The sequence below is a fragment of the Antennarius striatus genome, chromosome 10 (genome assembly GCF_040054535.1).
Source record: "Antennarius striatus isolate MH-2024 chromosome 10, ASM4005453v1, whole genome shotgun sequence".
NCBI lineage: Eukaryota > Metazoa > Chordata > Actinopteri > Lophiiformes > Antennariidae > Antennarius > Antennarius striatus.
This window is the reverse complement of record NC_090785.1, coordinates 8,447,036-8,468,033: the sequence shown is the minus strand read 5'-3', so window position 1 is coordinate 8,468,033 and position 20,998 is coordinate 8,447,036. Positions and strand designations below refer to the sequence as shown.

The 20,998-nt window shown below is 41.3% G+C and overlaps 4 protein-coding genes across 7 annotated transcripts; 1 reads left to right on the top strand and 3 right to left on the bottom strand.

Annotated features, from left to right (window-relative positions):
• Window positions 1-1,363: 1,363 nt before the first annotated feature.
• Window positions 1,364-5,940, bottom strand: dnajc4 (DnaJ (Hsp40) homolog, subfamily C, member 4). The gene is made up of 8 exons (XM_068326271.1): window positions 5,515-5,940; window positions 4,972-5,034; window positions 3,870-3,994; window positions 3,691-3,781; window positions 3,059-3,240; window positions 2,693-2,857; window positions 2,390-2,476; window positions 1,364-2,294 (listed from the first exon to the last, which is right to left on the bottom strand). The coding sequence occupies exons 3-8, from the start codon at window positions 3,959-3,961 to the stop codon at window positions 2,198-2,200; spliced, it is 714 nt and encodes a 237-aa protein (XP_068182372.1). The 5' UTR covers window positions 3,962-3,994; window positions 4,972-5,034; window positions 5,515-5,940; the 3' UTR covers window positions 1,364-2,197.
• nudt22 (nudix (nucleoside diphosphate linked moiety X)-type motif 22) lies at window positions 4,969-9,937 on the top strand. 3 transcript variants are annotated; one of them, XM_068326269.1, is made up of 7 exons: window positions 4,969-5,054; window positions 6,816-6,915; window positions 7,012-7,495; window positions 7,582-7,701; window positions 8,392-8,489; window positions 9,200-9,293; window positions 9,484-9,937. In XM_068326269.1, exons 2-7 carry the CDS (start codon window positions 6,830-6,832, stop codon window positions 9,616-9,618), a joined length of 1,017 nt encoding a protein of 338 aa, XP_068182370.1. In that variant the 5' UTR covers window positions 4,969-5,054; window positions 6,816-6,829; the 3' UTR covers window positions 9,619-9,937. The 3 variants fall into 3 exon arrangements, with proteins under 3 accessions (XP_068182370.1, XP_068182369.1, XP_068182368.1); XM_068326268.1 differs by lacking the exon at window positions 4,969-5,054 and adding an exon at window positions 6,214-6,353; XM_068326267.1 differs by lacking the exon at window positions 4,969-5,054 and adding an exon at window positions 6,407-6,548.
• Window positions 9,891-15,476, bottom strand: si:ch211-107m4.1 (heterogeneous nuclear ribonucleoprotein U-like protein 2). Its single transcript, XM_068326266.1, has 11 exons — window positions 14,950-15,476; window positions 14,023-14,099; window positions 13,633-13,875; window positions 13,437-13,549; window positions 13,046-13,312; window positions 12,619-12,741; window positions 12,415-12,516; window positions 12,055-12,223; window positions 10,580-10,813; window positions 10,462-10,502; window positions 9,891-10,031 (listed from the first exon to the last, which is right to left on the bottom strand). The coding sequence occupies exons 1-11, from the start codon at window positions 15,408-15,410 to the stop codon at window positions 9,960-9,962; spliced, it is 1,902 nt and encodes a 633-aa protein (XP_068182367.1). The 5' UTR covers window positions 15,411-15,476; the 3' UTR covers window positions 9,891-9,959.
• Window positions 15,477-16,396: 920 nt separating this feature from the next.
• On the bottom strand, window positions 16,397-20,400 carry zgc:153018 (Transmembrane protein 179-like). Of its 2 annotated transcripts, XM_068325830.1 has the most exons (4): window positions 19,940-20,396; window positions 19,375-19,512; window positions 19,172-19,250; window positions 16,397-17,865 (listed from the first exon to the last, which is right to left on the bottom strand). In XM_068325830.1, exons 1-4 carry the CDS (start codon window positions 20,260-20,262, stop codon window positions 17,674-17,676), a joined length of 732 nt encoding a protein of 243 aa, XP_068181931.1. In that variant the 5' UTR covers window positions 20,263-20,396; the 3' UTR covers window positions 16,397-17,673. The 2 variants fall into 2 exon arrangements, with proteins under 2 accessions (XP_068181931.1, XP_068181930.1); XM_068325829.1 differs by having other exon boundaries at window positions 19,172-19,512; window positions 19,940-20,400.
• Between the last annotated feature and the right edge of the window lie 598 nt (window positions 20,401-20,998).

Genomic DNA, 20,998 nt, shown 5'->3' with positions numbered 1-20,998 from the left:
GTGGAGACACGGGGATCAAATTTATGAGACAATGGGAAAATCTTGTATGTTTTTTTTTGCCCTTAGCTTAAAAACCAGATACTCTAGCACCCTCTAAAGCTTTGAATGATCTCGCCCTCAGTGATAAGTTTTTAATGTCTTCCTTGTGTGCACTATTTACGACTACACTTGTAAAATTTAAAATAACATCTCAATCTTATTGTTTGTCAAATCTAAGTTGTGTTATTTTATCATACTTTTATTTGTCATATGCGGAGGTGAACTTGTAAAAAAATCACGTGAGGAAAAAGTCATGACTCAACCACAGCCTTAACCTAAATATAGTCTTTATGTTTTTGCACAGGTCAGCTGCACAAAAGTGTCTTTTTTTAAACAGCCGCACAATTCAGCAAATGTTAACTGAACCTTGTCTCTTTAGACCTTTACCACAGTAGTCAGCTTTACATGTCATGGTAGAAAAAACAAACATGTTGCTAGTAACTACAGATAATATCAATGAGGCCCTGCTCTGTTAGTGTCCCAAAAGTCAGGACAATGAACCAGCATACATAATATAAGGGCCCTGAACTGTTAAATGGCATGTGGGCATCATTATTTAGACCATTTACACCTGTGCTTTTTCTGGTTTGAAATTCTGTTAGATCTGACAAAAACGTTCCCGGCTGACCAGTAAAGATTAAAAACTGAATTATAATCATTCTCATGACAGTTTATCCCATGAAGTACGATCACTACCTCTCTCATGAGGCCCATCTTCCATCCGTGTGTGTGTGTGTGTGTCCGTGTGTGTGTGTTTGAACGCTGACAGCACAATCTCAGTCATTATGGTGTGTTTGGGTTATGACAGGACACTCACATGCCACATGAGGGTGAGGGTGTCTAAGCTATGCAGGGATGTTATCTCTTGTCTCAGGACAGGGGTGGTGACAAAAAGGAAGAGAAGCAATAGGGCAATATTGTTATTTAACAAACAATATGCATGATAGTTCAAAGTCATGTATGTGTAAAAAGTTTTTTTTACAAATATACAAATAAATGTGTCATATGTAAAGTTTTCGGGTCCATCTGACACGTCTAAAAGAGATCAGAGATTTACAACAATCTCAAATTTGACCACTGAGATGATGAAAATTAACTTCTGAATTCTCAAGTAAATAATTATCTAATTAAAGTGAGGTTGACTTGCTTGTGCATTTGCTCATTACGATCAACCATCTACAGTACATGTTTCTAACTCAGACAAGAGGTGGAAATTAATTTTCATGAAGGAAGATAAAATGATATATGGAGTGAACTTTGTCATGTTTTGTATTAAAAAACACAGAATGTGTGAATGAGAGACGAACCAAACCAAAAACAATCATTAATGAGAAAACATTTTAATTATTACCTTTGACATCCCTTCAAGCAGAGAGGTACAGTATGGCAGTCAAATAACAATCTCTGATATCCTAAAAACTGAGGCAAACTGGTGGATGTTGGCTGTGGCTCTATACCACACTGTTACATTTCCAAAGACAATATCTCATCAGTTTGCAATAAATAAATCCCTGTGTGACTCTTTTGTCACAGAACTGACTGACATGATTTTTTTGCATTGCAGGAAACACTGGAGTTGTATTTTTCCTGTAATAAACTCAGCTGCTAAAAAATGACTAAAATTTAGATCTTTGCATATTTCTTTGCCCATTTACTTTACCCTCCACAATCATTCGTCTGAGCAGCCTCATCAAACCTGACTTAACTCTGCAGACCCTCCCCAGAAGAGGATTTTGATCTTTTCTTTCAGTGAAACTTATCGTAACAACAATATTTTGTCTTCAATCAGTTCCATTAGCTGTTCTGCGAGCTCTGCATGATGCAAACAACTACGAATTAAATCAAATACCCCAGTGAGTTGACCAGAGGCAGAGTTCATCGTGGCTCTGAAATGCTTGTGTGCTTCAGCAGGATACTTTTCACACAGTCTGATGACTAAAGTGCTTCAACAGTTCCGCCCATTCTATCATGCAGTCCAGCTTGGTCATATGGAAACATGTGTATAACCAGAACCCCCAGCAAGTCCATGTTCACGTCTGTCTTCAAGTAAGAACAGGAACAATATATCATAAAGCCTAAACTTGTTCCACATTCTGTCTGCTGCCTTCCAACCACTGGGGGTTAAAACCATCACCACTTCACACAGATTGACTCGATCCTATTTGTCATCTCTATCGTTGGATGTGTTATATTTCTTCAAATACTCAGCTTGATTCTGTCGCAGGATTTCCATCTGCTTCTTAAAACCGTTGACCCTGAAAACAGAACAAAATGTTCCGTTATGAGACAAGTGTTCCATCAAACACATTAAAAGTGCAGATGAACATAAAACGGTTTCATCTCCACTCACCTGGCCCTCTCTCTGGCCTCATTGTAAATCTGTGTGATCCTTCGATCCTTCTCATCCATGAAATTGGTGTGAATTTCTTGTAGTTTCCTGAAAGAGATAGAGAAATATTTGAGTTTAGACATTGTTCAGCAGGTAGTATGTGTGTACTGAGTTGTATTAATATGTTTGTGCAGCACGGGAATAAAGCTCCCCAAACACAACTGTCACAGACACATCATATGAAAGCAAATAAATGTTCAGAAGTTATTTTAAGGATAAGACAAAGTGAAAATATGAATAAATAACCCGTGCCCAATATATTACCTGAAGAATAATGTGTGTACTCCAATACCAAGGATCATTATCAGGATGCAGTAGCCCATAACGTGGATGTTCTTCCTCTTCCTCCTCTGCCACTCCTCTGCTGTGGTTTGTGCATAGGACTGATGAAACTGCTCCCAGTATCGCTTGTTATCCTGGTCACCCATGCTGATCGAAAAGCAATTGAAGAAAGATCATTATATACGACATCACACTTCAGTTCTGAAGAAGTCTCTTGGATGAGAGACGAAATATCTTCAAGAACATTCTTAACGTCCAGTGGATCAACTCAACAGCTTTTGGATGAGTATGGAAGAAAGCCAGATTTGAAAACCTAAAAGCAGAAACTGACAAACTAAGTATCTTCACCTCGATGTGGAGCTCATGTGGCTGCTAGAAGACCTGAAGGCCTGGTTCCCACTGTGTGGATATCTGGTTTTGAAGTCATACTCCTTCCTGCTCAGGTCTTTGCTCAACACTCGGTAAGCCTCGTTCAGCTCCACAAATTGGCAGTGCAGCGTTGGGTCAGATGGGTTCCTGTCTGGATGTAGCTGCATGATATCACAGTAATAAGATCTAATGACCGAACCATTATGCTCTGATGCACGCATGTGCAACACACACACAGACACACACACAGACACAGACACAGACACAGACACAGACACAGACACACACACACACACACACACACACACACACACACACACAGACACAGACACACAGACACACAGACACACAGACACACACAGACCTGTATTGATGTACTTTACTTACAACCATTGTTTTTTCTCAGAATAGTGAGTTGTGTCAACCCTCATTTACGTGAAATCAAGTTAAATACACATCATGCTCATCTGTGTTTGCACTGGGAGTCTCAGCATGAAAGCAAACAATCAGGAAGGCCCCTATGGGAAACCTTAAAAAATAAGAACTCAAGTGAAAGGCTGCCCTCACCTGGCGAAACCTTTTATTACAGCTTGTTCACAAACAGGTCTTACCATTTTGGATTTTCTAAAAAAAGCTTTTTTTATTTCCTCCAAACTAGCATCAGATTTGACTCCCAGCAGCTCATAGTAGTTCACAGGTTTTCTGTGGTGAAAAGAGATAGATGTCAAAACAAAACAAGCATCACATATACATGTAGAAAGAATATATGCATACACCACCTAAAGCCTACCTGTGCACATGACTTTGAGAGAGCTGGCGCAGTCTGCTTCTGCAAAACCAGAAGTGACTCTGACAGAGCTGGAACTGAGCTTTCAACTGCATGATGGTATGTATCTGGGCTCCTGTACAGATGACCTGTGCAGAGATATCACGAGATGAGATGAGGGAGAAGAAGCAGGGAAAAATTTTTAAATTACACAGTTGTGTTGGCTTGTTAAAAAATACTACAGATCAAAGTTCAAACCCAGTTCTTGGTATGTGTACACATCTCAAGAACTGGAATTGCATGTCTCTCAAACCCTATAAAAATACATACAATTCAACATGAGAGAAAAAAAAGACAATCTAATCTGAATCTGAATATTGTAGTGCAAACAGCAAACAAGAGTGCAAATGGCCTTTAGAGTAACTAAAAAACCCATACAGCATTATAGATAAATATGATGTAATTCCAGTAAGAAAGACTAATTCTCAGGACACAGCTCTGTTATAATTTGATAAATATATAAAAGTTATAATTCAATGATTAATTTAAATCAAATAAGTCATGTTACAACTTTTCCTTGATTAATAAAAAAAGAAACAATGATTCTCATTTTCCATGACTGACCGACGAGGGAGAGAGTGGGGGATACAGAGAGGGGTGGGGGAGACAGGGAGGGAAGGAGGGATGGATGACCTACAATAAATTTTTATCTGATTTACAGATTTTAAAGATCCTTGGATACAAATTCTGATGTGAGTGAGAGACATGCAATCTCTGCAGGGGTTTTCTGGACTATCAGTGGTGTCGAGTTACTAGATAGATGTCCCAACTTTACTTTATGAATTGGATTACACAGTGGAAACAGCTGGTGAATAGAAATCATTAACTCTGTAACAATAATCAAATCAATAATTTGGAAGGACCATCTGAACTTTTACCTGTAGACCTTACAGTGAGATATACATAAAAGGGCTTCTGTTTGAGACTATTTAACACTGATCATCTCATTCCTATGAGTGAAATATTTTCTTCCCTTATGCCACCATCAGTTTATCTTAAAACACTCACGTTTCAAGCAAAAGCATGCAGGGTTGGTGAATGAATGACAATGCCTTTGTTTCTGTACCTTCTAGTGTGATTCCTTTCGAACCGATGCTGCCAGCTGCCTGCTCGTCTGCTGACACGTGACCTGATTGAGACAACAAAAAGGTAAATATAAACAGATTGATGAATATTTGTTAAAACTTCTTAACGCTAACAAAGCGACACTAGCTATTTGATTATCGGACAAAACATCTATTAAACCACACATCATGCCAGGTTTATTCATGGAAGGGTGTTCATAATGTAAAATCGGAATAAATAGTGTTGTACCCTGGATTAAAATAGTTTGTTTTAACACGTTCCTAGCTTTAATTAGCTACAGAATAATTCTAGAGTGCAACACAAATCAGTGTGTGGACAGAAAAAGCAGGCGGTGACAAAGAGTTTAACAGAACTCAGTTCTGCAACCTGAGCAGCTGCAGCTAGCTAACAGAAGCTAATAGTCAGTCAGCTTCTGTTAGCATGCTATACTACAGTACGAATTTATTAAATGTGTTGTGTGAAAGATTAAGGTCGTTAAAATGGCACAGGAACAAGTGTAAAGTCAAAACAAAAAGAGACTTACCAACAGAACGGGGGGTCAGGACATCAGCCTGCTATGGGGACATTACATAAACTCCGTTTGGTAACGAAGAGGGGAGACAACCGGAAACCCCCGAGTTCGTCCTTTCAAAATAAAGCACATTTTCTCAGCGTTCACATAAATTTTTATGCAAAACATTGATTTAACTTCGATAAACGTGATACTCAGTAAATGTAAAACTACAACACTGTGTCTACATAAAAAAAAAAAAATTCCACGGGTATGATGTGTCATATGAAAATAACAATCATTAACTTTTATTGATCTTTGTTTAATTAGTAAGTAATGATTACAAATGTAATCTCATGGACTGACACAAACTCTGGATGACGTCATCATGTGGGTTGGTAGTTCTGCAGAGCTGCACAGGATGTTCATGTTGGTCATTTGCCTCCATTGTACAAGGTCACAGCTTTAAAAATGGGTTAATCTGTACAGTATTTCTAAAAAAAATACATAGATTGAGTGTAATATTTGACAGAGCAGAAAATGCAACGAATCACAAAAAAAAATGTCATTATATACATCTTTTTTTTTTTTACCTGGGTCTTTAAAACCATTGAGTCTTTTACATAAAGTATTTTGCAGCAGCAAACATTTGTCTTACCTGTATCCTGTTTGACCAGCATTGAATTTTTATAACAACAGGAAGTTGGAGTTGTGACGTGTTCGATGTGTGAGGATTTAACGACACACACATTTAGAGGGGAACGCCACTTTTACGACATAGCCTGAAGATTAGCGCTATATTTTAATTTAAATAAAAACAAACAGTCAGCTGGCGGAACACAACATCTGAGGATACGGCAGGTTAACCCGAGGTGCGGATTGGTGGTCGCTGGGAAGCGATCACACACACACACACACACACACACACACACACACACACACACACACACACACACACACACACACACACACACACACACACACACACACACACACACACACACACACACACACACACACACACACACACACACACCGAAGTTTGTCGCCTGCTTCCATCTTGACAGGTAAAGTAAAAACTGTGGTGTTTGGTCTGGAATTGAAAAATAATTGAAAATGAAAGTAGAATGTTCCTGTTATTTGGTTATTTTAACATCATTGTAAAACATTGTGAAATGAAATGTTCTGACATTCTTCTGTTAAGGTCGTCAAACTCCTGTCCAGGAGGCGACAACCCGGATATAGATTCACATCTTAACATGTTCCCTCTGATTGCTGTCCTTTCATGGAGCCGTTTTAAACCATGTGGTGTTCGTGTTTTATTGTGACTGTAGGCCCTGAGGGACTGATGGACGGGGAGGTGTCTGTGCTGCTGCACTGTGCAGCCTGGGGGGGGCTGCTGGAGTCTCAGGTCCAGGTGGAGCTCTCTGAGAGGTAGGAGAGGAAGAGAAGGAGCCTCAGGACACTTCACAGTTATAATGATGTTTATAGGGACCTGAAAGAAGTTTTGCCTCCATTCCTTCTTCCCAGCTTCAACAGACAGACGGTTTCATTCCTGGAGCGTCAAATTGGTGAGGTGTGGACAGAGCGGGTGTCCAAACAACCGTGGCTTTTCAATGGGTGCAAATTTAGACTGCACTCTTTCTGCTTGGCCGGTTCTACAAGTATTCCATCATCCTTTCTTTCCCCTGAACATCCACGCCGCACTCATTCTCCACCGGTCGGAAATGCAGAACTCACAGAGGATGACGAGACGGAGCCACTCCTCACGCTGAGATTAGGCCTGACCTGCTACAAAGACTTTCTGGGAACAAACTGGTCGAGTCGAGCGTCACAGCTCCGCCAGCTGGGAGAAGCCCAGTTTGGTGATCCTCTGGCGCTGCTGGCTCAACCTCTGGGTGTGGGCGCCATCCTGTGCACAGCTGACAGTCAGGTAGTGTTCATCAGGAGGAGCCAGAGGGTGGCAGAGGCAGGAGGACTTCTTGACATCCCTGGAGGTCATCCAGAGCCAAAGGTGAAGTAAAATATACATTTATGACGTGAATGAGGTGTGAAAATCTCAACTGGATGTCTTAGATGTAATGCTACTGTCCCGTTAAGGCGGTGTGTGAGCTTCTCGGCCGGATGGTGTGTGAGGAGCAGATCACTGTGGACATGATGCAGCAGAGGCCAGTCGTGTCAGAGCTGTTCTCGTCTGTGTGCACTGAGATAAAAGATGAGGTGAGTTCCTCTGGAGGTATCACTGCGCTTCTCACCTAGGGGTGGCAGTGGCTCAGCGGTAGAGCAGATGTCTTGAAGACGGATCGTCTGGCCATCGGTGGATCGATTGCCGCTCTCGCCGTGATGTCCCTTGGAGTGTGAGCTGACAGTGGGAGGTGTCAGCTCACCTCCCAGCCACTGCCGAGGCGGCCTTGAGCAAGGCGCCGTCCCGACTAAAAGCTGCTCATTTGGGGCGCGACCTCCATGCGCGACCCGTCACTCTTCCTCACCTGGACTAATTGCATGATTACAGGCCCCTAGTGTGCTGTGTTTCAGGGGCCTTGTTCACAATACTGTGTGATGTAATAAGACTAACACATATATACAGTATATGCATGTACTGAGAGTGAGAAGAGAATTTCCCCTCTGGGGATCAATAAAGTGTGAGTTATTATTACAATCATTTCACAAGGATTTCTTGGTGAGCGAATGAAAATTAAGTCCTGTTTAGTGTGAGTGTACAAAAAAAGACAAATATATCCATTTTAACATCTCCATAATCTCCATAAACAGATAAGCATCAGTTTGGGCAAATGAAACTTGCAAGTACTTAGTTCTTTTTTTGCGATTAAATTATTCTTTAATATCTAGGTTGTTAGATGACAGAGAACAAGGAACCGGGGCTAAAATCTGATGCATTTTTTTCTGCAGGTGAACATTCCTTTAGGCGCCCTCAGAAAACCCATCCTGATGGGTGTTGCACTGAATCACACCAGCGCTGGCCGACCAAGTGCCGAGTTCTATGTCAGGTACTCATTCTCTTTATTTTAATGCTTAAAATAGAAAGCACTCTTTTTAATTACTCAGGAAAACTAGGAATAGACAGATTAAATCAAATTTTGACTGATTGGGAGATTATTTGAAGATTCACTGTAATATGATTTGCACACCACTTTTTTTTAACTGTGTGGAAAAATCATTTCGATGGTCATTATTCTAAAGTACAAGAGAGAATTAATAACTTACACAAAAATAACTATGGCAGCGTGGGTTAGATTGTTACGGGAGCCACTGGTCACATTTCTGCAAACACATCAACTTTATCCTATGGATTTACTATATACAAAACCAATAGGAATGACATACTTTCAGAAATATTCATTTTGTCAGTGAAAATTTCCAATTGAAGTCCATATATTCAGTTGAAACTGAAACCTTAAAATACTCTGTAACTGGCTGCATTCTTCCAAACTGTTGCCCATGTAAACTCTGTCCTGTAGTTTATGCATAATAGATGGAAAAGGAGAGAAAAAGTATAATTTCACTGTGTGAAAGTAGGAAAAACAGATTTTATTGAATAATTAACCTTTCCTCCTTTCATTTAAATAGCTATTACAAACAGGTCTGTTGGGTTCAGGTGGAAGATGTTTAATGTGTGAAAGATGTTTGACATTTGCTAGGATTCACTTTTTACTTCTAAAGTTTTCCTTTAGAGCTGATTATCCTGCTGTGTCCTCAGCTGCTCCATGACATCCAATGATGTGAGGAGGTTGTACTGGAAAGGAGGAGCAGAGGCCCAGGAGTCCACAGACATTGTCTTCCTCAGCAGAAGGGTAAGAGTCAGTATTGAGCAGTCGTGTAGGATTGATTGTCAGCACAGCAAGTGTCTCCACAAGCATGGAAAATGATTTTAGGTACACAAGCTGGGTTTCATAAATATTTATTCACACCTGAGAGAGCTTTGATCGTAAAGCACGTTGGTGAGATGTGAAGACTGCTTTTTGTTGTCCCTCGATCTTGCAGGAGGTGCTGCAGCTGGACGTAAGCAGTTCTCTGTGGTCAGAGATGTGTCCTTCAGCTAAAGGAGCTGTGCTGCTGTATCAGACGGTGAAGCCTGATGAAGATGAAGGTACCGCAGGCGTCACGACAACCAGCTGATTGTATCAGAGGATGGATACAAATGATCATATATTTGGAATATCTTCAGTTAAGTTCAGGGATGTGTTACCTCGGGATTTGAAGTACTGTCGGATCAATACTGGTGTCAAAACGGAACAAAAATACTCCTTGGTTTTATGTTTACATTGTAACTTGAAAATGTGGTGCATTGAAATTTTTTTAAATAAAAGTCTTAATGAGGGAGTTTGCTTTGCACTGACTATCTTTGATTTAGCCAAAGCAGCGGGTGAAACTCAACTCTTCATATTACACTGATGACATCAGCAGGACGGTTGTCTCTTAAACACTGATCACACAACGTCCTCTGTCTCCATGCTTCGTCACCAGAAGCCTTCATAGCTAGTGAAGCCAGAGTCTCTATAGAAGTAGTCGGAATCCTGATACGTGTTCCACTGAAATGTAAACAGCAGAAAACCACATTAGCCGCATCAAACATTAAAGGTGGTTTCATTTAGCTGCTGTTTAAAAGTGATTTAAATAAACCACAAGTTTCAGTTTTAATCAACCGAGTTAAAAATCGGTATGTCATAAAAATGGACTCCTGATAATAGTTTATCTTCTTCTGACTTGAAACACTTCATAAGATAATACGTAATGAATATTTTTATAACTTTAAAAGGGAATTTTTATTTTAGTCCAAATCTACCTTTGAACCGAATGTGTGTCTTTAAAACCTATTTAAAGATGTTCAAACTCAAGTAGCATTTGAATCATTTTGTTGTGTTCACACCTTTAACTGTAGACACACTTATGACAAATCAACTCTCCCTGTTGTTACCAGGGGCTTTGTGATTGTTTTGTACAGGACTTCAGATAACTTACATATCTGGGCTGCTGCCTCCACGTCTGCGTGTTGCTCCACCCTACAGACAGAATTTACATCCACTGAAAATCTTCAATCATCAAATCAAATCTCCCAAAATCCGCCATCATTTCTCACCCTGACAACCGAGCCCAGTCGAAGGCATCCTGTGTGAAGGCAGAGGGCCTTGAGGGGGGGCTCTTCTCTTGTAAATTCGGAGTTTCCTCTTCTCCTGTTTGGGGATGGGAGGCAGGAGTCTGCGAGCCTCGTCTTTAAACTCCTGCAGGAGCTTCTCTGCCTGTTCCTGAGGGAGCTCAACGTACTGCAGCTCCTCCATCAGGTCGCTGTCCTGCTCTGGAAGGCTGCAGCTCACTGCAGAACGGAGCAAAGGTTAATGTATTAGAAGCATGACAGAAATGACCTTGCATCAAACCCATTCATATGACTCTGCACATGAAGTGTATTTATACAGTATATGAGGCTTCTGTCTGTTGTATAATCCCCTAGTGGACAGATTGGCTCAAAACATTTAAATCAGCGGCTGCTTCTTTTTAAAAATATTTTTTTCAGGAAGTCAGAGCAACATAAAGAGCTGGAGAACGTTCAAAAATGAGCATCAGGAGATACACACTGCACATATTACACTGATCATATTACAGAAAAGAGCAGTGCGGATCCTTCACAAGGTTGGTTTTCTTGAACATACATAACTTGTTTATGCAGTCAAAGTTGCTAAAATTTTATGATCTTGTACAATATCACAATAGTACAATAGTTTTATATAAAGCATTCAACAAATTATTACCACCAAACCTCCAACAATTTTTTATAACTCCAGTCAGGACTCATAACTTGAGAGGTTTTGGATATTTTTCATTGCAGAGAGCTCAAACCACGCGTAAACGTTTTTGTGTGTCTGCGTGCGGAGTGAAACTATGGAACAACCTGGACTCACAACACAAGCAGTGCCAAAGTACACAACAATTCAAACTGTTATATAAACATCACGTCTGGTCAAAATATAGAGATGAGGGTCTTTAACTCAAACTTCTGTTCTGTTTTGTTAACATGTGCTCAGTGTTCTTTACCATCGTTAGTATTTGTTAATTACTGTTGTTGGCATTTGTCCATTACCATTGTTGGTATATAGTGCCTTCCTTACATTGTTGTGTGGAATTGCTATTGCAATGTGATAATTATTGTTGCCCATGGTGATGCCATCATGATGCAATAATTGTGTGGTTGTCCTTAAAAGAAGTAGCAAGCTCAGTGTGTTGATCTCTGAATCAGGAACTGGGGTGGGATTACATAAATTTTCTTCTTCCCACTCCCTTTTAGGCAGAAATGTATTGTTGCGTTATGATCTTTGCTTATTTATTTGCTTATTTAATTATTTTGTTCTTTGTTTTTGTTTTTTTTGTTTTTTCCTTGCCTTGTCTGAAATAAATGAATAACTAACTAACTAACTAACTAACTAACTAACTAACTAACTAACTAACTAACTTCTTCTCTAATAGGACTGCCTTCCAGTTCAGCTGTCAGCATCAGTTTCACCGGCTGGTTTTGTCACTGAGATGGATTGAACTCATACTAACTTGACATTTTATTCAAACCTTGGAGCTTCAGCAGAGCCGTCTCAGGAATCTGCTCCCCATCAGTCGTCTGGTGCTGGGAGAGTCGTCTTTTCCACTCGTCTGCTGAGGGAAAAATAACAATCACCTGGCGCCTGAAGCCAGAGAACAGCTGCAGCTTGTACCGCCGAGCAGAGAAGAGGACGTTACACTGGAGAGCAGAGAGATGACAAAGTACAGGGAGAGAAATTAATAGGTGAAATACAATGTCCACGAGCTGATCCTATCAAACATGCTCCTCTTAATAATTATGTCCGCACTCCAATGACTGAAATGACTCATACTTATCCCTGACAATTATATTTTTGTCCCAAATGCAGCTGTTTCAGGACAATCAGTTACCTGATCAAGGATGTAGTTTCCAGGAGTCTGAGCCGCTATCCTGATCAGATCTGTTAGACACTGAGACGCCTGCTGCAGCCTGCTCTCCTTCTGTCCTCCACTCTACACAAACATTTAGGGGTCAGCAGGTGAGCTGATTGACACACGTGCGTGCATTTATATCTTACATCAAACATGATACTGACTGCTGGATTTTTAACTGACCATCATGCATGCGAGCAGCTCCTCGGTGCCCAACAGTCTGTACTGTTTTTCTGGATGTTGCTTCATGTAAGTCCTGGCCCAGCAGCTCTTCCCCGAACCAGGAAGACCAACAATCATCAACACCTGGAGAGAGAGAGGAAAAGAGACTGATGTGAAATTTGACACACACATAAACAAACCCGTCAGACTGTGTGTTGTGTGGTTACTGTACTGGTCAAATAGCACATTTAGTCAAACTTTTGACCACTTTATCACCACATTACCATTAGCTTTAGCTGTACTTCTAGAAGAGCTACATTAAGTTTAAGTAATTCATTCAAAAGGTAGGATTTAGTTATCATGATGAGAAGGATAAAAACCATGATCATACAGATATCACCCTTTCACTTATCAACATTAAAACACTCTCACTCTCACATCCTCTCACCTCACATTGTGGTCTGGAGGTTGGAGCCAAAGTGGCGCGCACTATTTGTCCTGCAGGAAGAGCTGCCAGAGAAGTAAATCCTTCAGGGCTGGGGTACCAGGGAGGAGCTGTGGGGTCCAGGTGGAATCTGACTGAGCAGCTCTTACAGAGAACATGGGGGAACAGAACACGACTGAGAGGCACAGAGGCATCCAGGGAGAAGGCAACACCCATGGGACGCCCGTTTTTATGGAAAGACAGGTCAACAGCAGCATCTGTGGAAATGGACTGTCACACAAACACAAGAATATTCATGCATTTCTGAGGAGGTGTAGATCTTCATGTGACAAAGCAACAGCCAAAGAATACATTTACAAACACAGGAAGTCTTAAAGAGAAGTTTGTCACTTACAGCATAACAGCCGATGATGTCTCCCACTGAAAATGGTTCTCCAAACTCCTCCTCCTTCCCAGCTGACACTTTTTTACCGCATCCATCATAAGCAAAAGATAATTCATCTTCACCTGGAAAGCAAGGTGTCCCAGCATGAATTAAAACATTTCCAGAGATGAATGTCAAACACACATAAAGACAACCTGAGACTCACCCAGCAGTAAAGACGCGGTCATCATCGACCAGCCTATTCTTACGCCATGAGCAGACATTTTTTCTTCTTTCTCAAGCTGTACGGTCAACAACTTCCTCTCCAGCCGCACCTCAAATCCCACCCTTCCCTGTGGGACACCGTGGGTGAGCCTGCAGCCCGACCACAGGAGGGGGAATCGAGCCCAGAAGTGTGGCTGACCGCACGCGCCGTCTGGACCCACCTCAAAATGGAGATGGCTGTCATCTGTGCAAACAAGGAAGGGCAATGATTTTAGAAGTTCCACTCTCATCTTATCACATCACAGCAAAATTTTCTTAGTTTAGTTTGAATACAAACTGAATAATCATTGTTTTATGATTCTGCAAAAGATGATGTATCTTGAAAACCCACATGGATTTAATCTGATTTTATCTTCATCTCCCTCTTCTTGATCCTCTTTGTCAGTCGGCGGTTGTGGTGATCTGGTTCTGTTTGAGAACAAATAGAAAGCATACTGCTTTATAACAATCTGCTCATAAAGAGAATTGTAAAAGACATATTTTGGGATGGTTTCACAAATACGTGATGTAGCTAAGATACAGTACAGTATATAAAATCAACAAAACCAAATACAAAGCTTGTTTTCTAATCAGTAAAACATACTGGTATAAGCGACAAATTTAGCAAACAAATAACTGGGAAGCTGCAGAATGACCTCAGTTAACTATATATAATGAATCAGAAGCAACATATCCATCTGCTTAAACTCAGATAAGGTTCGTATAGAACAAGGGTGTCAAACTAATTTTTACCGAGGGCCACATCAGCATAATGGCTGTCCTCAAAGGGCCAGATGTAACTGTAATCCCACCCTGTAATTGTAACTAAATGTAATGTAAAATACATGTAACTACTCCATAACTGAATTTATTACTTATTTGAGTTACAAGCATTACAGCTGCAAAGAAAAAATATGTTTGCTTGTTGCTCTGTTATATTAGCCTATGAAACTCACAGAACTGAAATCAAGGATCACACTATCCAACGAATAAAGAAAAATAACACAAACACAAGTTAGGACATTAACCTTGTTAAAAACATTTTTTTGTCAGAGTTAAAACAAGCTTAATTACTGAATTGTGGGAAATGTAGTTTTTACTCAAAGCACACTTTTGACCTATTTATGTTTAGACACTCTGACCTTTTATGATGTGGCGGGCCACATCTGGCCCCCGGGCCTTGAGTTTGTCACATGTGGTACAGAAGATAATCATGATGGACACTGACACTGACCCACGTTAAACCCGTCAACCTCTCCATCCACCCGGGTTCCTTTACCTCTTGTATCGTATTTCCTCTTTGAACTCATAGAAAGCTCTCCCTCTGCCCGGCTCCTCTGAGGCCGGAGCTCCCCGGTCCTCTCCGGGGACTTCCGCATCCCTCGGGTCCGTCTGGATCTCACCGACCTCTGCGCGATCCGCCGGAGCTCCCCGTGAATCCCCCGGAGGCGGCGACTCTGACAGCCCGGAGTCGGTCTCTGTCTGCGTGGCGGAGTCGGTAAGTTCTCCCGGGGACGGACGGCGGACGGGCCGTGTGTCCGTGGGCATCGGCGGGGGGTCCGCTGGTGGCTTCAGCTCACTCCGTGTCGCTCCGCCGTCCTCCCCACCCGGCTGCGCCTCGATAGCGGACCAGAGCCGGCCGACCAGCTCAGCCTTCAGCCCCCTGACGTCCAGACCGAGTTCTCCCAGTCTGGACCGCAGCTCGGACACCTTCAACTTCTTAATTTCCGTTAGTTTCATAGTTACAAACTTCTTTGTGACCTTGTTATTAGTTTAACACAAACGAAAAGTAAACTGTTGACAGAGAAACACATTGGAGCGATCAAAATGGTATCTTTGAATATGATTGGCTCTCGTTTCTTCTTCGTCGGTTTCTATCGTTTCTTCTTCTTTTACTATTTGTAGGTGGGAAAAGAACCTTTAGTACTCATTACCGCCATCGGCTCCAAACGCTTCCAAATGGAAATACTGTGTAGAGTACAGTACAGTACCGTGCTTCAGAATATGCTAAATAATGTGGATAAAGTCCTACATACAGCATGTAATTTGAGCAATTGGTAACCTAGTTTTTTTAGTTGTTACTAAACAGAACAGTTGCAACAGTAATTTGTACTGTCACCACCATTATGCATATTTTCACACCTGTGTTTAATTTTGTACACACTTGCAGTGTGTCCATATTTCACACAGGCAGTGCCTGGTGGGAGGGGGAAAGTACAGTATACAGTACTCGAACCTTCAGCCTACCGGAGGTTAAATCCTGCCATCACTTTCTCATGCAGCATTGAATAAATAAAATGTGATTTGATAACAAATAAAATGAAAAATTGACATCAGTTAATTAAAATTTGATTTAAAAAAATTCACCAACAGTCTGCTCATCATCTCAGCATGGGATTATACTAGTAACACGTGGTTAAGATTGTTACTACAACTGATGTGGATTACATACCTGTACATGTACACATGTGTTTTCTAAGTGTTAAATATGTTTTCCTTTTTGGATGCTTCATTCAGATTTTCTCTATTATTATGGTCTCAATTTTTTGTGGTACATTTTTAACTTTGTGATGCTATTAATTACATATATCGATCAAATTAATATATTTATAGCTATGTATGAACTTCCAAGTTATTGTAGTTGATCTACTGTTTATGTTGTATGCTTTTTTCCAGTGGAATGAGGAAGCATCAAAAAATCAATGAGTCAGATTGTTTGTGTACGTTTTAATACATATTAGTTGAGATGACGATCTTTCAGAAGACAGTCTCTTATTCAACTAACCAGAAAAAAGAACAACACAACACCATCAGTGTGAACAAACAGATAAAAGAGGTAAACATCTGGAACATATCAAGTCACAATACAAAAAAAGAAGATGAAATATGGAAGAATTAATTTCAGTTCATATGACTGTCTCATCTCTCTCTCTCTATTTCAGATTTCATTCTCCGCTGTCTGTGTGTCATTATAACCACGTGAATCAATGATCACAGAAAATAAGTTTCGAAACAACTTTGAATCATTCGTTTCAAAAACTCATCAAAGCTAGAAACGTCTTACGTCTTTATTGATCAGTCCAGGTGCAGCACAAATCTATCTCTACATAAATACCACCACAGATCTATTCGTCCTGCACAGACTAACAGGTATCATATGACGGAATTTGACTGTTTCACTAACACCCTGTGCGGCCACGTCCACACAAACAGCATCATTATAACAATCGTCACGAGAAGAGAGAGAGGACGTAGTGATTTCTGTAACACTACAGAACATTCTGGGCTTGCTCAAACAGTGAGCCTATTTGCTGTACAATCAGGCCCAGTCACAGAGTCACAACATGCTCAGAAGAACGCACCTCAGTGCTACACGCAGAACAATCAGTAAAAAAAATTTCTCCCTGATGACGACACATCTACGCAAAGTGTCGAGCTCCATTTAAAATGTAAACAATCGCCAAAATTAAATATATGCAAAATACTGTAGAAAAAATTAATGTCTGTTTATGATACTCTTTATGTCTCTACAGAGTGGTTGTTAAAGGAGAGAATATTTACCTAACTGTTCATGTTGTTTTTGTCTTCTGTGAAATCTTGCATCATATTGCCGGATTACTGGCAAACAATATTTTGGATTTTAGAAATCTAACAGTGAATAATTGGCACAAGTTTTCTTTTAAAGAGCAACAAAATTCTTTGGTTCTCACAAATTGAGACTTATTTCACATTTTAAACTTTAAAATTACCTTGTTGGAGCTTTCTGGAATACAACTACATAATATAATCACTGTTTCTTAATGAGATGATAAACATCTTTGGCCTTTGCATGGATGAAATATTTACAACTGGTCATGTTCTATTGTATTGCATGATGACTTACATCTAAATATAAGCATGTTTTAAACTATTCATTTAGTGCTGACTGCACATTGGAAAGTATAAACATCAAAACAAAGCTGAGACAACAATTTATGTATCATCATAAATCACAAACTCCCCGTTAAACTAAGAGGGTAGGTGTTACTGCAGGAGGTATGGGGGAGCCGCCCTCAGACGGACTGTGTCCCAGCAGCAGTTCCTTCTCTCGGGGGCGACACGGTCCACTGATTTGCTGGCTGTGAGAATGGTAGAGACGCAGGAAAGCCAGGATGGACTGAGCCAACCACAGCACAGTGACGCACCAGAGAGACGCCTGGGGATGTAGAAAGTAATCAGTTACACTCGTGAGTAACTGTATAAGTCGAATAGTGCATTACACCATTAGCATCACAGTAACTGAAGCCGATTCAGTGGTTTTTGAGGAATCTTGCTGTGGAACAGACTTAGTTCATCACTCTGATTATTAGCATATATTTCTTTGACAGCTGTGAAACCGTTTCCAGGTTGATGAGTTACGTTGAGGTGGATCTGTTACGACCAATTCTCTACGTTTGTCATCTACAGATACACCTTCACTAGAAAATTAAAATCAAATCCTCCTTTTCCTACCACGGTTGGTTCGGCCCCCTGCCTCCCTCCCCTTTCAGTTGTGTGTCTCTCCTCTGTTGGTCCCTGTGAATCCACACCATCAGTCCTCTCACTGACAGTCATGTTACGTAATGATGCATGTTTTCACTCACAAACTGGCTGCATAGAACTGTTTTACATAGGCTGTTATTGAATTCATGGTAATTAACCTCAGCTGAAGTCGTCCCATCTTGGAATGGAATGGCAATGTGCTTAAGTGCAATAATCACATCAAAGGAAATTTAATGTCAGTAAAGGCAAAAGAACACATAGTGCTTCAGCATTTTTGCTGCTTGATCTCAAACAGAGGCACGTAGAGTTTTCATTTTTTGTGACTTATGTGTTGGAAAAGTCAGTTTGCCTTTAAAACCTCTTTATCTGGCCGAGTGTACTGGAACCAGGCATGTTTGTATTGATAGAAATGGCTACATATCAGTAACGTCACTGCGACGTGTGAAAACATTTGGGTCTTTTTTATCTTAAAACAACTGTCAGTTCTTACTCCACGCTACTGTTGAGATTACTCTTCTCTGCAGAAAACATGAACTAATAATTTCCACTTTTACATTTTAGTCAACACATTTTGTCAAGTTGAAACAGTTGAACTAGCATGCTGACGGTCCGGCTAGCTCAGTCGGTACAGCATGAGACTCTTAATCTCAGGGTCATGGGTTCGAGCCCCACGTTGGGCGCTGAAGTTTTAAAGAGTTACTAAATACAGAAACGACAAATATGTGAGCCATGCTGAAGGAACTCTGTACATGATACTTCACCTACATTTGAACCCAGGGCTATCAATAGCTGCCCACGGCTCTGCAGCAATGGGTTGAATGTAGACAACAAATGTATCGATGCTGCAGTGAGTATCATTATATGTGTTGATTCCTTCCACAAATGTTTGATGTATGATTCTGTAAGTATTAACTTCTTAGACATTTTTGCATACACTGTAAAGAAATTCTCAAGCAATAGTGAGGAAGTGGAATTCCAACCTGTGCTAGGTTGAGCTCCGTGTAGAAGGAAGACGTGTCCACGTCCAGGTAAAAGGGAACAGACTGGGACTCTGCACAGCTGAGCAGAAGAACACACCACCAAATGAAAACCAGCGTTTGATTCCGTGTCAAACGGATTGATGATACGTCTATCCACAGGATGTTCCACTATGACATCATACAGGCTTGTCATCAGACTGTACCTGAATGGCTTTGTGCTGTCGTCAGTGATGGTGTCACACCAGGAGACCAGACCCAGAGACAGGATGACACCCGCCCCTCCAGACAGGAAGAGCATACACACACTCAGCACCAGCGTCAGGAAGGAGGAGAACAGGGTGCTGAGCAGAAACACACCTTACAGTCACCATGGTGCGTTACACACACCTTACCTCACCATGGTGACTGTGACATCTTTCTCATCAAAGAGAAGTTTGCTTGATTGCTCAAAAAATTAAAAATCAATCAATCAACTTTAAGCGAGTTTTGATTTGTTTTGCATGTATTATATCTGACTGTATTATAATCATTGATGCATCAAGGTGGAGATTAACATCTGTAATATCTATCTACTAATCAAAAGCATTTGTGCATGATTTAGATGCACAACTGCTTTTGTGCATCTAAATCATGCACAAAAGCAGTTGAGTAAATATACTTAGAGGTATTCACCGCAGAATATTCCCACCCGGCCTGCTGCGGTACTCGTTATTACCGCTACAGCATGAGTGGAGACAGAAGTAGGTCACCGCCTGACGGTGGACTCACTCGTCATGACGTCCGTGCAGATAGACGAGGCCCCTCCAGCCCTGCGCCGCCCCGTACAGCACGGTGAAGATGCCGACAAACGTGACGGCCTGACAGGCCGCCAGCGGCCCCCACTGCTGCAGCACCAGGTGAGAGACGCCCCCGGGCTGCCCCGTCAGCTCCACGCCGTCCTCCGTCCTCCAGTAGCCGGTGGAGAACAGCGCGCAGCGCCCTTTGAACGCGGAGCCGTTGAGAGCCATGGGGATGACCACCAGCAAGCCTCCCAGGATGGAAAGGGCGTGAGCCGCGCAGTGGGCGAGCAGCAGCCGACGGTCCAGCTCCATGTTGTCAGCCAGAGAGCAAAACACACACACACGAACCGCCGAGGTGACAGTTTTGAAGAAAAAATATTGAAAAGTGTCAGCGCATCTCCGTCTGTTGCCTTAGTAACGGCTCACCGTGGAGGAGTGTGGTGAAAGACAATAGGGCGGGGCCCTAGACACAGTCGTTACACAACAGAGAAGAGGCGAAGCAGATAGAGGTCTCACTCTGTCGCAAACTGTAAGAACCACAAAAAAAGTTTTTTTCGTAATTTGATTTTAATTTTACATTGTTTTATTTTTCCTCTTCATCATTTTAAGTATTATTGTATGTTGTTTTATATTGTTGTAGTAATATTTTATTGTCTTTGTTGAAGTATTGCATTTGTTTATTATCTTCTTCAACTCCTTTCGTTCTTTTCCCTTCAGGGGTCGCCACAGCGAATCAGTGTCCTCCATCTAACATTGTCTTCTGCATCCTCTTCTCTCACACCAACTACCTTCATGTCCTCTCACTACATCCATAAAGCTCCTCTTTGGTCTTCCTCTAAGCCTAATGCCTGGCAGTTCAAAACTCAGCATCCTTTTACCAATATATTCACTATCTCTCCTCTGGACGTGTCCTAACCATCTCTGTTGTAACCAAGAAGGTCCGCCAACAGCTGAGAAGAGTGATATGCTGTTTTAAATAAACGATCACAACGCCTCCCTTGCAGTGACGTAGCCTCTGTGATGGCTGCAAACCAACGCCCAGGAGGGC

What these genes read in the sequence shown, in the direction of transcription:
- dnajc4 (XM_068326271.1), bottom strand. Translation starts at nt 3,961, where the DNA reads ATGCAGTTGAAAGCTCAGTTCCAGCTCTGTCAGAGTCACTTCTGGTTT. An exon ending in TTTTTAGAAAATCCAAAATG is followed by an intron (nt 3,241 to 3,690) that starts GTAAGACCTGTT and finishes GATATCATGCAG; the next exon opens with CTACATCCAGACAGGAACCC. An exon ending in GAGGCCAGAGAGAGGGCCAG is followed by an intron (nt 2,295 to 2,389) that starts GTGAGTGGAGAT and finishes TTCTGTTTTCAG; the next exon opens with GGTCAACGGTTTTAAGAAGC.
- nudt22 (XM_068326269.1), top strand. Translation starts at nt 6,830, where the DNA reads ATGGACGGGGAGGTGTCTGTGCTGCTGCACTGTGCAGCCTGGGGGGGG. An exon ending in AGTGCCGAGTTCTATGTCAG is followed by an intron (nt 8,490 to 9,199) that starts GTACTCATTCTC and finishes CTGTGTCCTCAG; the next exon opens with CTGCTCCATGACATCCAATG. An exon ending in TTGTCTTCCTCAGCAGAAGG is followed by an intron (nt 9,294 to 9,483) that starts GTAAGAGTCAGT and finishes TCGATCTTGCAG; the next exon opens with GAGGTGCTGCAGCTGGACGT.
- si:ch211-107m4.1 (XM_068326266.1), bottom strand. Translation starts at nt 15,410, where the DNA reads ATGAAACTAACGGAAATTAAGAAGTTGAAGGTGTCCGAGCTGCGGTCC. An exon ending in GAGGAAATACGATACAAGAG is followed by an intron (nt 14,100 to 14,949) that starts GTAAAGGAACCC and finishes GTTCTCAAACAG; the next exon opens with AACCAGATCACCACAACCGC. An exon ending in GGCTCTGCTGAAGCTCCAAG is followed by an intron (nt 10,814 to 12,054) that starts GTTTGAATAAAA and finishes TCCGTTCTGCAG; the next exon opens with TGAGCTGCAGCCTTCCAGAG.
- zgc:153018 (XM_068325829.1), bottom strand. Translation starts at nt 20,262, where the DNA reads ATGGAGCTGGACCGTCGGCTGCTGCTCGCCCACTGCGCGGCTCACGCC. An exon ending in CTGCACGGACGTCATGACGA is followed by an intron (nt 19,513 to 19,939) that starts GTGAGTCCACCG and finishes GTTTCTGCTCAG; the next exon opens with CACCCTGTTCTCCTCCTTCC. An exon ending in CGGAGCTCAACCTAGCACAG is followed by an intron (nt 17,866 to 19,171) that starts GTTGGAATTCCA and finishes CTACATCCCCAG; the next exon opens with GCGTCTCTCTGGTGCGTCAC.